Source organism: Heptranchias perlo, chromosome 1, assembly GCF_035084215.1.
Source record: "Heptranchias perlo isolate sHepPer1 chromosome 1, sHepPer1.hap1, whole genome shotgun sequence".
Classification (NCBI taxonomy): Eukaryota; Metazoa; Chordata; class Chondrichthyes; order Hexanchiformes; family Hexanchidae; genus Heptranchias; species Heptranchias perlo.
In genome coordinates this window covers 130,896,817-130,917,614 of record NC_090325.1, presented here as the reverse complement: position 1 = coordinate 130,917,614, position 20,798 = coordinate 130,896,817, and the positions used below count along the sequence as shown (strand labels likewise).

The 20,798-nt window shown below is 42.2% G+C and overlaps 1 protein-coding gene across 1 annotated transcript in view; it reads left to right on the top strand.

The window, feature by feature from the left end:
• The window catches only part of egf (epidermal growth factor), a 108,362-nt gene that overhangs the window by 22,909 nt on the left and 64,655 nt on the right, over positions 1-20,798 (top strand). Inside the window, exons 2-5 of the mRNA XM_068007125.1 lie at positions 1,335-1,466; positions 7,109-7,308; positions 10,384-10,565; positions 16,666-16,896. Coding sequence (XP_067863226.1) covers positions 1,335-1,466; positions 7,109-7,308; positions 10,384-10,565; positions 16,666-16,896 — 745 coding nt within the window. The remainder of the gene's footprint in view (positions 1-1,334; positions 1,467-7,108; positions 7,309-10,383; positions 10,566-16,665; positions 16,897-20,798) is intronic.

Below are 20,798 nucleotides of genomic sequence, written 5' to 3'. Positions count from 1 at the left end.
ACCCCACCCATAGTTGATACATGATTTTATTTTCATGGACTTTATCTTCTCCCTCATTATCTGTTGATCCTCTATTTTAAGGAAGTTCCTTACCTTTCCTGAAAAAAAATAAGCAGTCCGCTTAATGGCCCCGAATTTGCTGGAGCGGGGTATCTCGCGGCGTGCGATTATTAGATTATTAGATTATTTTCCTCACCCTTCAGCTCGAAACATTTTTGTGCCGCAAATTGCTGGATCCTCGAGCTGATAACACTGCCATGTTCCACGGGCGAGGTCAATGGGGCATCTGGGTCCCTGGTAAATGACGGAACCAACAGTCTATCTCCTTAACCAAAGAGGGTTTAAGGATAGAGAAAGAAACAGAGGAATGATGGAGAGGAAATAGGGAGAATTAGAGTCAAATTAGATACAGAAAGAGAAATAAAGAGAGGCAAAGATAGATTGGATTAAGCGAGAGAGAGAAAAAGAGACAAATAGGAAAAGTAAGAAAAAAAATTTAAATTAAAAGTTTTAAAAACCTCTAAGAACAATTTACTACCTGCAGGGATGAGATTCCACAGTTTCAATTTCTGGGCTGGAAAGGTTGAGTGGCATTGCAGGAACATAAATCTCGTAATGAAAAAGGTCCTTACACTGTTAAGTATCAGCCCTAACTTTCTGCAGTGAGTTTAATTCGTATTTACTGTGCAAATACAGCAATTTCTTGAAACTCACGGGGAGGTTGATGGTGAGTTGCCGTTTTCATTGAGGCTAATAGCACAAATCGTCAAAGAATTTGTGATGATTAGCAACTCATGCCACAAATTGCTGAATGATTTACACACTAACAACGGCGTGTGTATTAAACTTGCCGTTATTTTGTCAGCAAAGTCTGGCCCAATATCTTTATAACCCTCAATTCCTCTTCTTGACAGATCCAGCAGAAGCATCCAAAACCCATAAAGTAGTCATCATAAATCAATGCTTCTGTATACACAGCAACAAATAACAACATGAATGGAGTGAAGAATTTAGAAAATAACACAATGATCTTCAAAGCTACTATCCAAAATGCTTTTCCATTTTAAATTACTGTGAACAAAAATATGTTTTAAGTTATCAGGCTGAATGATGATCAAGATAAGCTTGTTAATACTTATATAATATTGCAAAGTATGATTCGCAAATAAACTATACAAACATTGTGCTGCATCCCAGACAAAACAATCTAATTGTACCTCCAGACAAGATTTTTATGCTGTTTATATGTGTAAAATGAATAATTACTGCATTGTGGGTCAGTCACAGCAAATAGCCTGCTGGCTTGTCACACAGTTGTAAATATTATCTTTCAGACATTGATGAATGCTTTGAAGGTGGACTGGGAACTTGTGGTCAGATCTGCACCAACACGCCAGGGTCGTACACCTGCTCCTGTCTGCCTGGTTACACATTAGAGGACAATAAATGGTCTTGTCATACAAACTGTAAGTCACTGATGAACTGATTTTTATGTTGTTTTTTTAAAAAAGCAAGAGGAAAATAACTTAAGCCAAAAGAAAAACCACACTGGAAAATGTAACCTAATACTGTAGTGGTGCTACTTTGGTATCTGATTACCATTCATGTCTGCTCTAAGTCTAATATCAAAGGTATGCTATATATAACAAAATTCTAGGTTGGATATTTCTGTAACCACCAGTGATCCCACTGTTTTTGACCTAGAGACAATGGCATAAGTGAATTGTCACTGCTTTTCGACTTATCCTCTTTCTGTCCAGTGTTAGTGGCTAGGACTCAAAGAAAAGGTGGCCTAGTCTAATAGGGATCAGGTGAGTGATGATAGGAGTTGACATCCAAATTTTCACTTTTACTTCTTGTTACAAATGCTAAGATCGGTTAAAAGCTGGTCTTCTCCCTATCATAGTAACTGAAATCTTGGCCACCTTTAGTCTGCGATATGGTGATGGAATATTGCCATTGATAGGGCAAGACTCCATGCAATATTCCCAATTTTTCCAAAGCTGGTCAAATTATCCTTTGGGAAAACAGACCATTAACTTCAATGGAAATGAAAATCAGGAGACATGGATAACAGACAGCTGAATTGATATCGCCCATTTTACACTATTGCCCAAAATCAAAATTACCTCCATTGTGTGTTAATTTAATGTGGAATAAAAAGCTAACCAGGACCATTCCACAATACAATACGGCTGATACTCCAATCAGATGCTTCCGGCAAGGAGTGGCACTTGTAGGAAGTGGGGATTGTGAAATAGTGGGGCCCCAGGCTATAATTTTCCATATATTTAAATTAATAGATTAAAAATCAAGGTCTGCAGGCCCACAATTTCTTGACCACTCTTCCTCGCCAATGCCACTGCTTGCCAGAAGGGCCCGAGTAGAGAATAACCATTAATGTTTGTCACTAAAACTTGAACAAAAATGTTGGTCTAACATTGTGAGAACAGATTCCACTGCAGTTGACAAAGAAGCTAAAGGTTGTAAACTGAGCTGGAAGAAAGTTGTTGGCAAAAATCTAGGCCAGCTGTCAAATTCTTGAGAAAAACCTAACCCAGTCCAGTTCAGCATTCTAATGTCATTTACGTAAATGAAGTCTACATATTCTAAATATGCTGACATCGATCTGCTCTGTGCAAACAGAAAATCCAGTAACCTATGGAGATTGCAAGGATACACCGACCAACAACAAATAAAAGGCTTTTCCTGGGAAGTCACTGTTGTTCTGCATGATCCTGTGTTGCTGGTCACTAACAGCCTGGGCACTGAAGGAGTGGAACCCTTTTCAGTAAAAACAATGTTGTTTTTCTGTGATTAAAAAACTGTAGCTGTCTTATTTGAGAGGAGTTTGAACAATTTTGCAAACCAGTGACAACAAGCTCTGATGCAAGGATTTCAATGATTAATAGGAAGAAAAATGTTACAAGCAAAATAAAACAAAACTATCAATATCATTAATAAATATGCTAATTAATGCATTGAAATGTTATTGATTATATCCCCATTGTTGCATTTTTATTGTGTTTATATTCCACTTGTATTTTTTCAGTTAATTCCTCTAATGTTAGATGCCCTCAGTGCCATTACACCATTCTCCAGCAACTCTTAATTCCATTCTGTAACCAACGTGCAAGAGTGGCCAAGGGTGACTTGCCTGAATATTTTCCTTCTTACTAGAAAGCAGGTTTCTCTCCACTAAGTACCTGCCCCTGCAAACTCTAACTGTAATCATATATGCAAACCTACATTATAGGAACATATAGGAACAGGAGTAGGCCATTTATCCCCTTGTGCCTGTTCCGCCATTCAATGAGATCATGGCTGATCTGTGACTTAATTCCATACATCCGTCTTAACCAAAGGTATTAAGGGATATGGGGCTAACAAAATTCTATCAATCTCAGATTTAAAATTAGCACTTGAGCTAGCATCAGCTGCCATTTGCGGAAGAGAGTTCCAAACTTCTACCACCCTTTGTGTGTAGAAGTGTTTCCTAACTTCACTTCTGAAAGTCCTGGCTTTAATTTTTAGGCTATATCCCTTAGTCCTAGACTCCCCAAACAGCAGAAATAGTTTCTTTCTATCTATCCTATCAGTTCCCCTTAATATTTTGAAAACTTCGATCAAATCACCCCTTAATCTTCTAAATTCCAGGGAATACAACCCCACTTTGTGTAATCTCTCCTCATAATTTAACCCTTGAAGTTCAGGTGTCATCCTTCTAAATCTACACCGCACTCCCTCCAAGGCCAATATATCCTTCCTAAGGTGCGGTGCCCAGAACTGAACACAGTGCAGGGGTGAAATTAAAAAGGACATTAGGAAAGCAAAGAGAGGGCAAGAAAAAAATATTGGCAAGTAAAATCAAGGAAAACCCAAAGAGGTTTTATAGGACAACTAAGGAAAGAGTGGGGCCTATTAGAGACAAATAAGGAGGAGGAAGATGTTGGTATGGTTCTTACTGAATACTTTGTGAGGAGGAGGAAGATGTTGGTATGGTTCTTAATGAATACTTTGTGAGGAGGAGGAAGATGTTGGTATGGTTCTTAATGAATACTTTGAGTCTGTCTTCACAAAGGAGGGGGACAATGCAGACATTGTAGTTAAGGAGGAGGTGTGTGAAATATTGGATGGGATAAACATAGTGAGGGAGGAAGTATTAAGGGGATTTGCATCTTTGAAAGTAGATAAATCACCAGGTCCAGATGAAATGTATCCCAGGCTGTTAAAAGAAGCAGGGGAGGTAATAGCAGAGGCTCTGACCATCATTTTCCAAGCCTCTCTGGCTCCAGGCGTGGTGCTGGAGGACTGGAGGACTGCTAACATTGTACCATTGTTTAAAAAGGGAGAAAGGAGTAGACCGAGTAATTACAGGCCAGTCAGCCTAACCTTGATGGTGGACAAATTATTGGAAACAATTCTGAGGGACAGTATTGATCGCCATTTAGAAAGGCACTGATTAATCAAGGACAGTCAACATGGATTTATTAAGGGAAGGTCGTGTCTGACTAACTTGGTTGAATTTTTTGAGGAGGTAACAAGGAGGGTCGATGAGGGTAGCGCGTTTGATGTAGTCTACATGGATTTCAGCAAGGCTTTTGACAAGGTCCCACATGGCAAACTGGTCAGGAAAGTAAAATGGGATCCAAAGGAAAGTGGCAAGTTGGATCCAAAATTGGCTTAGTGGCAGGAAGCAAAGAGTAATGGTCAACGGGTGTTTTTGTGACTGGAAGGCTGTTTCCAGTGGGGTTCCACAGGGCTCATTACTAGGTCTCTTGCTTTTTGTGGTATATATCAATGATTTAGACTGAAATGTAGGGGGCATGATTAAGAAGTTTGCAGATGATACAAAAATTGGCTGTGTGGTTGTTGGTGAGGAGGAAAGCTATAGTCTGGACTGGCCAGGTGAGCGGAAAAGTGGCAAATGGAATTCAATCCAGAGAAGTGTGAAAAAAATTCTCCTCAGCTCCTCTCTAATCCTTCTACCAATTACTTTAAATCTATGCCCCCTGGTTATTAACCTCTCTGCTAAGGGAAATAGGTCTCTCCTATCCACCCAACTAGGCCCCTCATAATTTTATATACCTCAATTAAATCTCCCCTCAGCCTCCTCTGTTCCAAAGAAAACAACCCCAGCCTGTCCACTTTTTGCTCATAGCTAAAATTCTCCAGCCCTGGCAACATCCTCGTAAATCTCCTCTGTACCCTCTCTAGTACAATCACATCTTTGGGGACGGCAAACAAGGCAAGGGAATACACAATAAATGGGAGGATACTGAGAGGTGTAGTGGAACAGAGGGACCTTGGAGTGCATGTCCACAGATCCCTGAAGGTAGCAGGACTTGTAGATAATGTGGTTAAGAAGGCATACACGATACTTTCCTTTATTAGCCGAGGCATAGACTATAAGAGCAGGGAGTTTATGCTAGTACTGTATAGAACACTAGTTGGGCCATAGCTAGTGTACTGCATACAATTCTGGTCACCACATTACAGGGGGGTGGGGGGTGTGGGGAATGAGTATTGGAAGAGGTTGATGGCAAGCCGGAAGCGGCCCTCAGGAGTGTTGTGGAGCACTCCTGCTCCTTCTGGCTCCACATGAAATTAAGTTAAATTTCAAAAACATACTTTTTTGTTGTTAGGCCATAGCAAGCACATGAAAACCTGAAAGGAGCATGTCCGCGCATGCTTCGCTCAGCGCTGACAAATTTTGCTGAGGGGGTCCTTAAACTGGCGTGAGGCAAGAGGCCAAGTGCATGTTTCAGACAATCGCCAGGGATGCCTGAAACACCACCTTTACCAATATGGCAGCCCCATAAGACAGGTTCAGATCAGACGAGGGACGTTGTGCTCCGAAATTGGTCCTTTTGTCCCCGTTTTCAATTCGGAAAACAGACGCAATGAGGATCAATTTCTCCCGAATGTGCACCCCACTCATGCAGCTGTGGCTCATCAGTGGAAAATGTGATGAAGGTGTTGCTAAATAATCCATCTGTGACTTGATATATCTGTATACAGCAAACCAGCTGACATTGCAGATGTCCCAGTCCTATCCTGGGAGGAGTCAGAGGCTTAAAGAGGCTTAAAAGTTGAGTGCCATGTGTACAGACAGCCATTGCCAGTGCAATACAGATGCTAGATCATGTCTGGAGATGTTCCTGAAGAAGATGACACAGCTCTGTCACTGACTCCTAAAGCACTGCTCTTGTATCATTCACAAGTAGCTGGCTGGAATGAATCAGTAGCTTAGCGATGTGACCAGACAGTATGCCTTGCATGTCATCTGATATCTTTGGCAGTCGTGTTTTTGCCGGTCATCCTCAGCCAACTGCAGGATCTGAGGACACTTCAACTGGGGAGCTCTAAATGCAGAATCCATGGTAGTGGGAGTTTGGTATCAACAATGCAGCATTTTACCCAACAAGCAGTATCCTGCTTCTGCTGCAATGTCTGATTGATTCTAAAAATTTGTTCTTGGGATATAGGCAACACCAGTCAGGCCACATTAATCGCCAATCCCTAGATGCCCATAGAGCATTAAGAGTCAACCACATAGTGTGGCAGTGGAATCACATTTAGGCCAGACTAGGTTCCTTTTCCTGAAGGACATTAGTGAACCAATTGAGTTTTTATGACTCGAGTAGCTTTCACTGGTCATTTTTTCCTGGCACGAGCCCACAAATTACTACATTTATTAACTTCAATTTGACCACATTAGGATTTGAACTCACAATCTCCAGGTTGTTAGTCTAGTACCATAATCACTAGGCTACTGTACCCTTATATGGGCAGTCGGAATGCCACCTACAGTGGATTAGCTTTATAATATGATACACATTTACTTTGAGTACCCGTTATGGCAGTGATAGCCTAGCCTAATTTTTCTCTTCAATGTAGTGATGTATGGAAGCTACTTACTCCAAACAGCAATTCTACACGGTGATAAACGATTAGGAAATGTGCACCAGTCTGTATTTTGACTATTACTGCTCAGTAACCCCAAATAATGGAGGCATTGCTATTAATGTTAACAGTAATTTCCAGGCTCCATTGTGTCTCTGATCAGGTCCAGTTCAGACATTTATTTGCTTTTAATTTCTTTAAGCTCCACCTCCATACCTCATCTTCAGCCATGGTAATGCAATATTCAAGATTGACAGAGAGGGAACTAACCACCAGAGGCTCGTGACCAATTCTGGGATATCAGTCCTTTTGGACTTCCACTACAGGAATGAAAGAATCTACTGGGCAGATACAGAAAAAGGACTGATACAAAGTGCCTTTATAAATGGCACAAAAAGAGAGGTAGGTACACAGCACTGAAGGCTTTATCCTTCATTCTTGCAATTTTTAGTCACGTTCAGATTGTGTTATACTCTTCAGATGAAATTTATGGTCATTCCACTGATTGAAATTTAGTCAAACATTGAGGTCTATGGATTTGGACTAACCTTTATTGGTCAGAAAAACAAATGTTAGTTGGCTGATTTTACATTTGATGAAACTGAGAAAGGCATGTGTGTTATACTTATCAGTGAAATTAATAATTAAACTTATCTTCAAGAAGTCTACACTGCATAAAACATCTACACTGAAAAGCAGGTAAACAAGAGAAATTAATTTTTCCAATGAATAGGGTAACCTTTGATATAATTTTGAAGCTTGAATGTGCTCTTTTACGTGACTGTCCACTTTCCCTCTAAGCCTTTCAGAGATTAGACAGTCTGGGACAGATACTGAGGTGCTGTAAGAGCAGGTGTGCAGGGGATCACAGAGCTGGGAGAGAAGGTTCTGCACCCATTTCCTGCTGAGTTACTATTTCTTGATCTGCTGCATTTTGTGTGCCAGAGTGCTTAACCCATGTCGTACCCAAGGCCCCAGATTTGATGCAAAAACATACAAATGAGCACCTAGCACAATCCTGAAGGATTTGTCTCAGCATTGCTCTTTTTCTCTTGGTACGTCCATTTAGAATGCGAGTATGGGAAGCTTTGTGGGCACAGGAGCTCTTAAAGTGGCATAGTCTGAGTTATTTTGAAAAGTTTTTATTGGATGCTTTTTCATATTTCTGAAAAAAAATATTTTTGGGGAACCTTTTTTTGAGGGTTATCCTTTTCACACCTTAAGATGACTTTTAAATTGTTTAAATTGATTCAAATACAGAATTTCATGATTAAGGTGATACATAATGAAAGAAGGCATTCCAGAGAAACCAGCAAGCACCAGCCCATATTTGCAGACCTTGGCACACCAACCTGCCAATCAGTGAGAACAATTGGCTCAGCTTGCTCCAGGTCGAGGGAGCAAGTTGCAGATTTTTACCATTCTGCAGCAAGGCCACTGGCAGCCAACTTACAACATAGGGAAAGCACTGCCACAGGTTGGCAAGGTTATTACAACCTTCAACTGTGGCTCATTGCCAGCTAGCACTGCGATATCAGCTGACGTGCTTCTCACACATGCAAAAACATATGTGTCGGTCAGCATGGCCAGTACTTTCACCTCCTTTACCGCTGCATCACATGGCATGGCTGCCCAGTGTAAACACACTGATGCATTTCCCGCATTACAGGGGTCACAGATGGTTGCTATATGCCCAGCCTGAAATCTACCCTGGGCTTCAGTAAGTGACCATGTTTATGTTACAGTGTTTTGATGCATGTAATATGTGAGTGTGGCGAGATTTTCAATTCCAAGTCGCAGCTTGAGTGTGTGCTCCACTGAAGTATGGCTAGGTATGAGATGCAACAAAAGAACTGTAAGGTCACGTGACAGCTTCGCATAGGCAAGCAGTAAGTGTGGAATAGGTTGACAGGCAAACTTTCATGACAAGCAATCTTGGGCCATCTACCTGGTACATGGTACTGTATGGTAGTCTTGCTTGCCAGATTCCTTAATGTGTGTCATCTTCTCCAACATCTGTTCCTGAGTCCTGCAGGACTTCTCTACACTTTGAGGCTGGCCGCTACCTCCTGCCAGGCATGGCACACTGCTGTTTTGTCGGAATGATGCCTTGGTGTGCCAAACAGGGCAACCCTCTTCACATTCTCCTCATACAGCAACACAGCTACTTTGCCAGTTATCAAACATGGGGTCAGGTGTAGCATTGCTCCAACATTTGCCCACAGTCTCTGTTTTGTCTTTCCACTTATGTTTTACCTTTGCTTGCTTTTCGGCCTGCAACTGTTCACATCCACAGCATCTTTCCCTCTTTTGAAGAGGCTGACAAATATTTTTAAAATTTAAAGTATTTTTGCTCCTTTAACAGTAAAGTGGCTGTCCCTTTAAATGTTCCTAGCAGTCTGAAGAGGTACTGGATTACATCTCACATCCTCTCCCCTCCATCAGCGTGCTCCCCGCACCCCAGCTTATGTACACATGAAGTATATGCTAATCAGTTAAATGACCTGACCTCACAAACTCAAGACTGCATAGTCGGCCCCTATATACAAAGTGGGGAGGGGAGCAAGAAAAGAACAAAGGTGGAAATGGTAAAAGAAATTGAAAGCAACCGAACTGAACTATAAGAAATGGTAGAAAGGAATAGAAATAAAAGAAAATTGAAAGAAAAATGAAACATAAATTGCATTGGATAAAAATAACAAAATGTTATGCAACTATAACAGCAACTAGTTGTGAATTTGACATTCAGATTTTGGATGCAGTTATTTTGTACTTTAGAAGGGTCATTTTATGAGTTGTGCTGGGACTGCAGATCAACAATTTTGAGTATATGCTATTGGTTTTCCATTCATTAACATGAATGGCCCAAACACCTTGGTAGGTACATGCTTAAATTTCTGATATGTGCTCCTAGCTGGTAAGGTTCTACACTGGGAGCACAAACCTGTTATGTTACTCCTTAGAAGTGTAGAAAATCCATTTTAAAGAGACACTGGGGGTAAAATTGTTCTTCAGCGAAAACCCGAAACGGGCAGCCTGTGTAAAACGGCTGGGCGCGGTGTAAAACGTGATGCCAATTGCTACCGCCTGTTTCGCACTTTCACCGAAAACCAATTTCACCCCACATTAACTCTATCCTGCTCCTAATACTCACAATCAAAAATTGCAACAATGATTCAGTAATGGTTCTTAAAATACTATCATAGCACATGTCCCATTATCTCAACTGTATATGCCAAAGATTCTTAGCTGGAAAAAATCTGCTTTTTTTTTGTAACTTCTGGATTGATATTTGTTGTGAATTAATGCCCAATTTTATAAAGAAGGAAGTTTTCCATTATAAAGAGACAGCTGACTAATGATACATCAGTTGGGACTAAATTCCAATTAAGATACATTGTTATAATTTAATCTGTTTCACTGTTTCTTTTCAAGAAAACAACAAGGAATAATGAACCTATCCTATTTGCATCACAGAGTGTACGGTCTGTAGGGGAAGGTGTTTTGGGGTTTGCTGTGGATTGGTTACACAACACCATCATCTGGACCAATCAAAAGAAAGGAACCATTGAAATGTCGCACTTAGGTGGGAAGAATTCCAAGATCCTGCTGAAAGAAGTGACTTTTCCTACTGTCATAGCAGTCGATCCAGAGCAAGGGTAGGACTTTGGTTTATTCTTTTTCGCTATCCAGATTTAAAGACCAATTTTCCAAATGTGCAATCCCAAGCAGAAAATTAGGTGAGGCTCTGCGTCAGGTGTAGGCATTCAGAAAATTGGCCCTGTTAAGTATAAATGTTTGAATAAAAGTTTTGAAACAAAGTCAGCAAATAAGAGTACATTTTTTTTTGAGAGCCTCCCTCGGCGAGAATGCAGATCAGAGAATCAGGTCAGTACACCTGATTTGTGGAGCCTTTGGTTTTTTTGGTGATTAATTTTACTTATTGGGGGCTGGGTGAGACAATGGAGTAGCACACTGTCTTTTCATGCTTGGGGACTTGGATTTGAAACCAGCCCAGAATGATGGTGGGTATGAAAGCCTCTTCTCCCTGCTGGCCAGAAGAGTCCTTAAGGAAATGAGTTTCGGCAGTTTCAGGTGGGCACCGGGTATCAGCACAAAGCAGCTACAATTTGTCAGTGATTGACAATCCAACTCAGAACGCCCACAGGATAGTTAATGTTGGAAATGGAAATATCATCCAATAGTTTTGGGCAATAAAGAGGAAACATTACCCTCATTTATCCTATGCTATATCTGACCTGGTTTATTTGTTGATGCTGATACTGAAATACTTAAAGAGAAAAAGTGTTCCATTCCCAACTCTACTATTCTGGGGTACATTTTCAACTTGCCGTCCAGGAGCAACAATAGCTTTGTGCATCGCCTGCAAAATCAATGGATATGATAGTCGGGCGACTGATTCTTGGTGCCAGTTTTATGCCCAGGCACCAAGTTGAAAATCTACCCCACTGCATCTTGACACCAAAATATTACAAAATGAAGAGCTGGGGATGGGGTGGGGGTGGTGGGGGGGAAAGTTCAAAAAAGAAAAAACCCAATTTGCATGGAAATTGTGTCAAGGACTAAAAACGGCTATTTACATTCTTTCTCCAGGACTCCAGCTAAAGTAATGGCAGGAGATCAGGAGAATCCCATGGAAATTCCAGACCATTAGATTTTTTTCAAAGGTGCTTTAAATAGTCATGATCAAAAGGGCTATCAGAGGAATGTCAAACCTCCCTACTGTAATGATTTTCTCGTCTGGGAGCTGATTCTTTCAAACTAAAGTGAGATCACATACCAGCTGTGGAGTTACTGGGATTCCACAGTGAAGACTTGACACATACGTTTTTGTGTTTAACCTCTTCTCAGCTGGTCTGATCCTTAACATTTCTCCTTCTTTCTGTGGCAGAGGGTTGCAGCTTCAGAATAAACACAACTCACTATCAACTTCCTTGTTTTTCCTTTCATTGTTTGTATCTGATATTATTTTTATTCTCTTTTTCTGCTTTTGGCCTTAAATTTTCCCTTTCAGATTATCCTATTATTTTTCGTTATATAAGGCCCTGTCTGTCCTCTCAGGTGGATGTAAAAGATCCCATGGCATTATTTGACAGAGTAAATAAGGAGAAACTGTTTCCCGTGCAGACAGGTCATCAACCAAAGGATACAGATTTAAGGTGATTGGCAAAAGAGCCAGAGGCGACATGAGGAAACATTTTTTACGCAGCGAGTTGTAATGGTCTGGAATGCACTGCCTGAAAGGGTGGTAGAAGCGGATTCAATAGTAACTTTCAAAAAGGAAATGAGCAGGGGAATGGGACTAATAGTATAGCTCTTTCAAAGTACCGGCACAGGCACGATGGGCCGAATGGCCTCCTCCTCTGTTGTAACTACTATGATACTATAGTTATTCAAAGAAGACCAGGGAGTTCTCTCGTGTTCTGGCCAAAATTTATCCCTCAAGAAATACCATCAAAATTAGATTAGCTGGTCATTTATCTCATTGCTGTTTGTAGGCCTTGCACGTGTTTACCTACAAAGCAACACTTTGGCTGTAAAGCACTTGTGATATTCTAAGGACATGAAAGGCACTATATAAATGCAACTTCTTCCTTTCTTTCACAATGCTTATGCCTTCATAGAATCATAGAATCATAGAAGTTTACAACATGGAAAAAGGCCCTTCGGCCCAACATGTCCATGTCGCCCAGTTTATACCACTAAGCTAGTCCCAATTGCCTGCACTTGGCCCATATCCCTCTATACCCATCTTACCCATGTAACTGTCCAAATGCTTTTTAAAAGACAAAATTGTACCCGCCTCCACTACTGCCTCTGGCAGCTCGTTCCAGACACTCACCACCCTTTGAGTGAAAAAATTGCCCCTCTGGACCCTTTTGTATCTCTCCCCTCTCACCTTAAATCTATGTCCCCTCGTTATAGACTCCCCTACCTTTGGGAAAAGATTTTGACTATCTACCTTATCTATGCCCCTCATTATTTTATAGACTTCTATAAGATCACCCCTTAACCTCCTACTCTCCAGAGAAAAAAGACTCAGTCTATCCAACCTCTCCCTATAAGTCAAACCATCAAGTCCTGGTAGCATCCTAGTAAATCTTTTCTGCACTCTTTCTAGTTTAATAATATCCTTTCTACAATAGGGTGACCAGAACTGTACACAGTATTCCAAGTGTGGCCTTACTAATGTCTTGTACAACTTCAACAAGACATCCCAACTCCTGTATTCAATGTTCAGACCAATGAAACCAAGCATGCTGAATGCCTTCTTCACCACCCTATCCACTTGTGACTCCACTTTCAAGGAGCTATGAACCTGTACTCCTAGATCTCTTTGTTCTATAACTCTCCCCAATGCCCTACCATTTACGGATTAGGTCCTGGCCCGATTCGATCTACCAAAATGCATCACCTCACATTTATCTAAATTAAACTCCATCTGCCATTCATCGGCCCACTGGCCCAATTTATCAAGATCCCGTTGCAATCCTAGATAACCTTCTTCACTGTCCACAATGCCACCAATCTTGGTGTCATCTGCAAACTTACTAACCATGCCTCCTAAATTCTCATCCAAATCATTAATATAAATAACAAATAACAGCGGACCCAGCACCGATCCCTGAGGCACACCGCTGGTCACAGGCCTCCAGTTTGAAAAACAACCCTCTACAACCACCCTCTGTCTTCTGTCGTCAATCCAATTTTGTATCCAATTGGCTACCTCACCTTGGATCCCGTGAGATTTAAACTTATGTAACAACCTACCATGCGGTGCCTTGTCAAAGGCTTTGCTAAAGTCCATGTAGACCACGTCTACTGCACAGCCCTCATCTATCTTCTTGGTTACCCCTTCAAAAAACTCAATCAAATTCGTGAGACATGATTTTCCTCTCACAAAACCATGCTGACTGTTCCTAATCAGTCCCTGCCTCTCCAAATGCCTGCAGATCCTGTCTCTCAGAATACCCTCTAACAACTTACCCACTACAGATGTCAGGCTCACCGGTCTGTAGTTCCCAGGCTTTTCTCTGCCGCACTTCTTAAACAAAGGCACAACATTTGCTACCCTCCAATCTTCAGGCACCTCACCTGTAGCGGTGGATGATTCAAATATCTCTGCTAGGGGACCCGTAATTTCCTCCCTAACCTCCCATAACGTCCTGGGATACATTTCATCAGGTTCCGGAGATTTATCTACCTTGATGCGCGTTAAGACTTCCAGCACCTCCCTCTCTGTAATATGTACACTCCTCAAGACATCACTATTTATTTCCCCAAGTTCCCTAACATCCATGCCTTTCTCAACCGTAAATACCGATGTGAAATATTCATTTAGGATCTCACCCATCTTTTGTGGTTCCGCACATAGATGACCTTGTTGATCCTTAAGAGGCCCTACTCTCTCCCTAGTTACTCTTTTGCCCTTTATGTATTTGTAGAAGCTCTTTGGATTCTCCTTTGCCTTATCTGCCAAAGCAATCTCATGTCCCCTTTTTGCCCTCCTGATTTCTCTCTTAACTCTACTCCGGCAATCTCTATACTCTTCAAGGGATCCACTTGATCCCAGCTGCCTATGCATGTCATATGCCTCCTTCTTCTTTTTGACTAGGGCCTCAATCTCCCGAGTCATCCAAGGTTCCCTACTTCTACCAGCCTTGCCCTTCACTTTATAAGGAATGTGCTTGCTCTGAACCCTGGTTAACACACTTTTGAAAGCCTCCCACTTACCAGACGTCCCTTTGCCTGCCAACAGACTCTCCCAATCAACTTCTGAAAGTTCCTGTCTAATACCATCAAAATTGGCCTTTCCCCAATTTAGAATTTTAACTTTTGGGCCAGACCTATCATTCTCCATAGCTATCTTAAAACTAATGGAATTATGATCACTGGTCCCAAAGTGATCCCTCACTAACACTTCTGTCACCTGCCCTTCCTTATTTCTCAAGAGGAGGTCAAGTTTTTCCCCCTCTCTAGTCGGGCCATCCACATACTGAATGAGAAATTCCTCCTGAATACACTCAACAAATTTCTCTCCATCCAAGCCCCTAATGCTATGGCTGTCCCAGTCAATGTTGGGAAAGTTAAAGTCCCCTACTATTACCACCCTATTTTTCTTGCAGCTGTCTGTAATCTCCTTACATATTTGCTCCTCAATTTCCCGTTGACTATTTGGGGGTCTGTAGTACAATCCTATCAAAGTGATCTCTCCCTTCTTATTTTTCAGTTCTACCCATATAGACTCAGTGGGCGAACCCTCGGATATATCCCCTCTCACTACTGCCGTGATGTTCTCCCTAATCAAGAACGCAACTCCCCCTCCTCTCTTACCTCCTGCTCTATCTTTCCTATAGCATCTGTACCCTGGAACATTGAGCTGCCAGTCCTGCCCCTCCCTTAGCCATGTTTCAGTAATAGCTATAACATCCCAGTCCCATGTACCCATCCATGCCCTGAGTTCATCTGCCTTGCCCATCAGACTTCTTGCATTGAAATAAATGCAGTTTAATCTAGACTTCCCTTGGTCTTTGCCCTGCTTTCTCAGACCATCTGTCCGGTCATGTTTTGTACACTCTCCCTTACTGCCTTTTGTTTCTGTCACCACTTTACTTCCCACTGACTTCCTGCATCGGTTCCCATCCCCCTGCCACATTAGTTTAAACCCTCCCCAACAGCACTAGCAAACACTCCCCCTAGGACATTGGTTCCAGTCCTCCCCAGATGCAGACCGTCCAATTTGTACTGGTCTCACCTCCCCCAGAACCAGTTCCAATGGCCCAGGAATTTGAATCCCTCCCTCTTGCACCATCTCTCAAGCCACGTATTCATCCTAGCTATCCTGTCATTCCTACTCTGACTAGCCCGTGGCACTGATAGCAATCCTGAGATTACTACCTTTGAGGTCCTACTTTTTAGTTTAACTCCTAACTCCCTAAATTCAGCTTGTAGGACCTCATCCTGTTTTTTACCTATATCGTTGGTACCTATATGCACCACGACAACTGGCTGTTCACCCTCCCCCTCCAGAATGTCCTGCAGCCGCTCCGAGACATCCCTGACCCTTGCACCAGGGAGGCAACATACCATCCTGGAGTCTCGGTTGCGTCCGCAGAAACGCCTGTCTATTCCCCTTACAATCGAGTCCCCTATCACTATAGCTCTGCCATTCTTTTTCCTGCCCTCCTGTGCAGCAGAGCCAGCCACGGTGCCATGAACCTGGCCGCTGTCACCTTCCCCTGGTGAGCCATCTCCCCCAACAGTATCCAAAACGGTACACCTGTTTTGGAGGGAGATGACCGCAGGGGACCCCTGCACTGCCTTCCTGCTCTTCCTCTGTCTGTTGGTCACCCATTCACTATCTCCCTCAGTAATTTTTATCTGCGGTGTGACCAACTCACTGAACGTGCTATCCACGACTTTCTCAGCATCGCGGATGCTCCAAAGTGAGTCCATCCGTAGCTCCAGAGCCGTCAAGCGGTCAGACAGTAGCTGCAGCTGGACACACTTCCCGCAGGTGAAGGAACCAGGGACACAGGAAGGATCCCTGAATTCCCACATCCCACAAGAGGAACATGACACGGGTCTGGGATCTCCTGCCATGACTTAACCCTTAAGTTAGCTTAACAACAACTACAATGTCAAGAAAAAGCTATCCTGGCAAACTGTCAAGTCCCCAGAGAAAGCTTTATATCATTACTGTGATAATTAATCCAAACTGCATAATCTTATTCCAAGGTATATGTTTTGGGCTTCAGACGGTTCTGTTCCAAGCATTCACCGTGCAACTCTAAATGCTACCGAAGCTGTCACCATTTTCAAGACCACCAAAAAAGTAAAGACTTTAACTCTGGATTTTATCGACAAGCGGCTCTTCTGGGTTCAAAATGATGCTGAGAATATCTCTAACAGCATTGGGTCATGTGATTACAATGGAGATTCAGCTCACATCATCAAACAATCAATGCAGTAAGTGTCATGAAAAAAAATCACGTTTATTTTTGCACCCCATGAGCAACTCCCCACTTTTGCTCTTTTATTTGTTGTTTTTCGGACTGGATGAAGGTGTACAGTGGTGTTCCCCAGGGGTCGGTACTAGGACCACTGCTATTTTTGATATATGTTAATAACTTGGACTTGGGTGTTTTGGGCACAACTTCAAAATTTGCAGATGACACAAAATTTGGAAGTGCAGTGAACAGTAAGGAGGAGAGTAATTGACTTCAAGAGGACATAGACAGGCTGGTGGAATGGGCGGACACGTGGCAGATGAAATTTCACGCAGAGAAGTGCAAAGTGATACATTTTGGTAGGTAGAACGAGGAGAGACAATATAAACTAAAGGGTAGAATTCTAAAGGGGGTGCAGGAACAGAGAGACCTGGGGTTATATGTGCACAAATCGTTGAAGGTAGCAGGGCAGGTTGAGAAAGCGGTTAAAAAAGCATTCAGGATCCTGGGCTTTATAAATAGAGGCATAGAGTAAAAAAGCAAGGAAGTTATGAAGAACGTTTATAAAACACTGGTTTGGCCACAGCTGGAGTATTGTGTCCAATTCTGGGCACCGCACTTTAGGAAGGATGTGAAGCCTTGGGGAGGGTGCAGAAATGATTTACTAGAATGGTTCCAATGATGAGGGACTTCAGTTACATGGATAGACTGGAGAAGCTGGGACTAGTTGGATTGCTCTTGCAAAGAGCTGGCATGGGCTTGATGGGCTGAATGGCCTCCTTTGGTACTGTAACCATTCTATGATTCTATGATTTTGAATTGATGTATGGTTGTCAAATATCTCTCCTCCATTTCAACACCATTTTTACTCTGGTGCACCTGTAATGAGCAGAGACAATCATCAAAGTTATATTAAATCTGTGGACTTTATTGAATATTTATTAGCCTATGTATTAGTTTTTGCAATATGACCATTGATGTGAAAATATATTGCCTGCTGTATAAGTGGAGGCATTAACCTGTTTATTTTAAATGGGTTAATGACTCCATTAGAATAGAAACCAATGCAATATCTATCCAGTAATATCACACAGCATCACTTTTAGGCTACATGGATTAAAATTCTTTCCTGTGCACTGCTTCTACAGTAGTTTCTTTCCATACACTGAAGTGATGTAATTTGTAGCAAATTCTGAGGAAAGACTGCTGTTTTTGTATCTGCTTGTACTGTTTTAAAAGACTGTTGTGCTGGTATCCACTTGTAATGTTTTAACAAAAAAAATTGCACAGCGACTGATTACTACAGTTAAAGTTTAACCAAGGTTCAATAAACAATGCCAATTACAGTTAGTCATAACATTCTTTTTTACATATCTGCCTCATTTTTAGATAGATCAATATGACTATGCTTGTACAATTCAAATTCCTGATCGCTTGGGGGGTTAAATTCGAAAACCCTCAAATCCTGGCGGAGGGGTTGCGGTGCGCGATTAACCTGTGCCCGGTCATTCTGATGCAGGCAGCAGATGAGATTCGTGCAGCCTGCTCATTTACCTGATTCCAGCGCGAGCAGCCAGGCCTACCTGCATTGTTTAGCAACTTCTTTTACCAACCAAGGAATTGGTTCTAGGGAATGAGGCGAGCCAAGTGGAGCAAGTGTCAGTGAGAGAGCATTTATAGAGCAGCGATCATAGTATCATAAGGTTTAGAATAGCTATGGAAAAGGACACGGACCACTCTATAGTAAAAATACTCAATTGGAGGAGGGCCAATTTCAATGGGATGACAACAGACCTGGCCCGGGTAAATTGGAATCAAAGATTGGCAGGTAAAACTGTAATTGAACAGTGGGCGGCCTTTAAAGAGGAGATGGTTCAGGCAGGTGGAATGGACGGATACGTGGCAGATGAAATTTAACGCAGAGAAGTGCGAAGTGATACATTTTGGTAGGTAGACCGAGGAGAGACAATATAAATTAAAGGATAGAATTGTAAAGGGGATGCAAGAACAGAGAGACCTGGGGGTATATGTGCACAAATCGTTGAAGGTGACAGGGCAGGTTGAGAAAGTGGAGGGAGAAAGGTAGGGCAACCAAAGCCAGAGCTCCCTGGATGACGAAAGAGATGGAGAGTAAGATGAAGTGGAAAAAAGGGGCGTATGACCAGATGTCAGGTTGATAATACAAGTGAGAACCAGGCAGAATATAGAAAGTTCAGAGGGGATGTGAAAAACGAAATAAGAGGGGCAAAGAGGGAGTATGAGACTAGACTGGCGGCTAACATAAAAGGGAATCCAAAAGTCTTCTACAGGCATATAAATAGTAAACGGGTAGTAAGAGGAGGGGTGTGGCTGATTAGGGACCATAAAGATCTACTCATGAAGGAAGAGGACACGGCCGAGGTACTAAATGAGTACTTTGCATCTGTCTTTACCAAGGAAGAAGATGCTGCCAGAGTCTTAGTAAAGGAAGATATAGTTGAGATACTGGATAGGCTAAAAATTGATAAAGAGGAGATACTAGAAAGGCTGCCTGTACTTAAAGTAGATAAATCACCCTGACTGGATGGGATGCATCCTAGGTTGCTGAGGGAAGTAAGGGTGGAAATTGCGGAGGTACTGGCCATAATCTTCCAATCATCCTTAGATACGGGGGTGGTGCCAGAGGACTGGAGAATTGCAAATGATCCACCCTTGTTCAAAAAAGGGTGTAAGGATAAACCCAGCAACTATAGGCCAGTCAGTTTAACCTCAGGGGCGGGGAAACTTTTGGAAACAATAATCCGAGACAGAATTAACAGTCACTTGGACGAATGTGGATTGATTAGGGAAAGCCAGTAAGGATTCGTTAAAGGCAAATCGTGTTTAACTAACCTGATAGAGTTTTTTGATGAGGTAACAGAGAGGGTAGATGAGGGCAATGCAGTTGATGTGGTGTATATGGACTTTCAAAAACCGTTTGATAAAGTACCGCATGGTAGGCTTGTCATCAAGATTGCGGCCTAGAATTGGCTAAGTGTCAGGAAACAGAGAGTAGTGGTGAACGCTTGTTTTTTGGACTGGAGGGAGGTTTACACTGGTGTTCCCCAGGGGTCGGTGCTGGGACCACTGCTTTTCTTGATATATATTAATGACTTGGACTTGGGTGTATATGGCACAATTTCAAAATTTGCAGATGACATGAAACTTGGAAGGGTAGTGAACAGTGAGGAGAATAGTGACAGACTTCAAGAGGACATGGACAGGCTGGTGGCATGGGTGAACACGTGGCAGATGAAATTTAATGCAGAAAAATGCGAAGTGATACATTTCGATAGGAAGAATGAGGAGAGGCAATATAAACTAGAGGGCACAATTCTAAAAGGGGTAAAGGAACAGAGAGATCCAGAGGTATATGTGCACATATTGTTGAAGGTGGCAGGGCAGGTTGAGAAAGCAGTTAAAAAAGCATAAGGGTTCCTGGGCTTTATAAATAGAGGCATTGAGTACAAAAGTATGGAAGTCATGATGAACTTTTATAAAACACTGGTTCGGCCACAACTGGAGTATTGTGTCCAGTTCTGGGCATCACACTTCAGGAAAGATGTGAAGACCTTAGAGAGGGCGCAGAAGAGATTTACTGGAATGATTCTAGGGATGAGGGACTTTAGTTATGTGGATAGACTGGAGAAGCTGGGGTTGTTCTCCTTGGAACAGAGAAGCTTGAGAGGAGATTTGATAGAGGTGTTCAAAATCATGAAGAGTGTAGACAGAGTAGATAGAGGGAAACTGTTCCCATTGGCAGAAGGATCAAGAACCAGAGGACCCTTAAGGTGAATGGCAAAAGAACCAAAGGTGACATGAGGAAAAACTTTTTTACACAGCAGGTTATGATCTGGAATGCACTGCCTGAGGGGGTGGTGGAGGCAGATTCAATCATGGCCT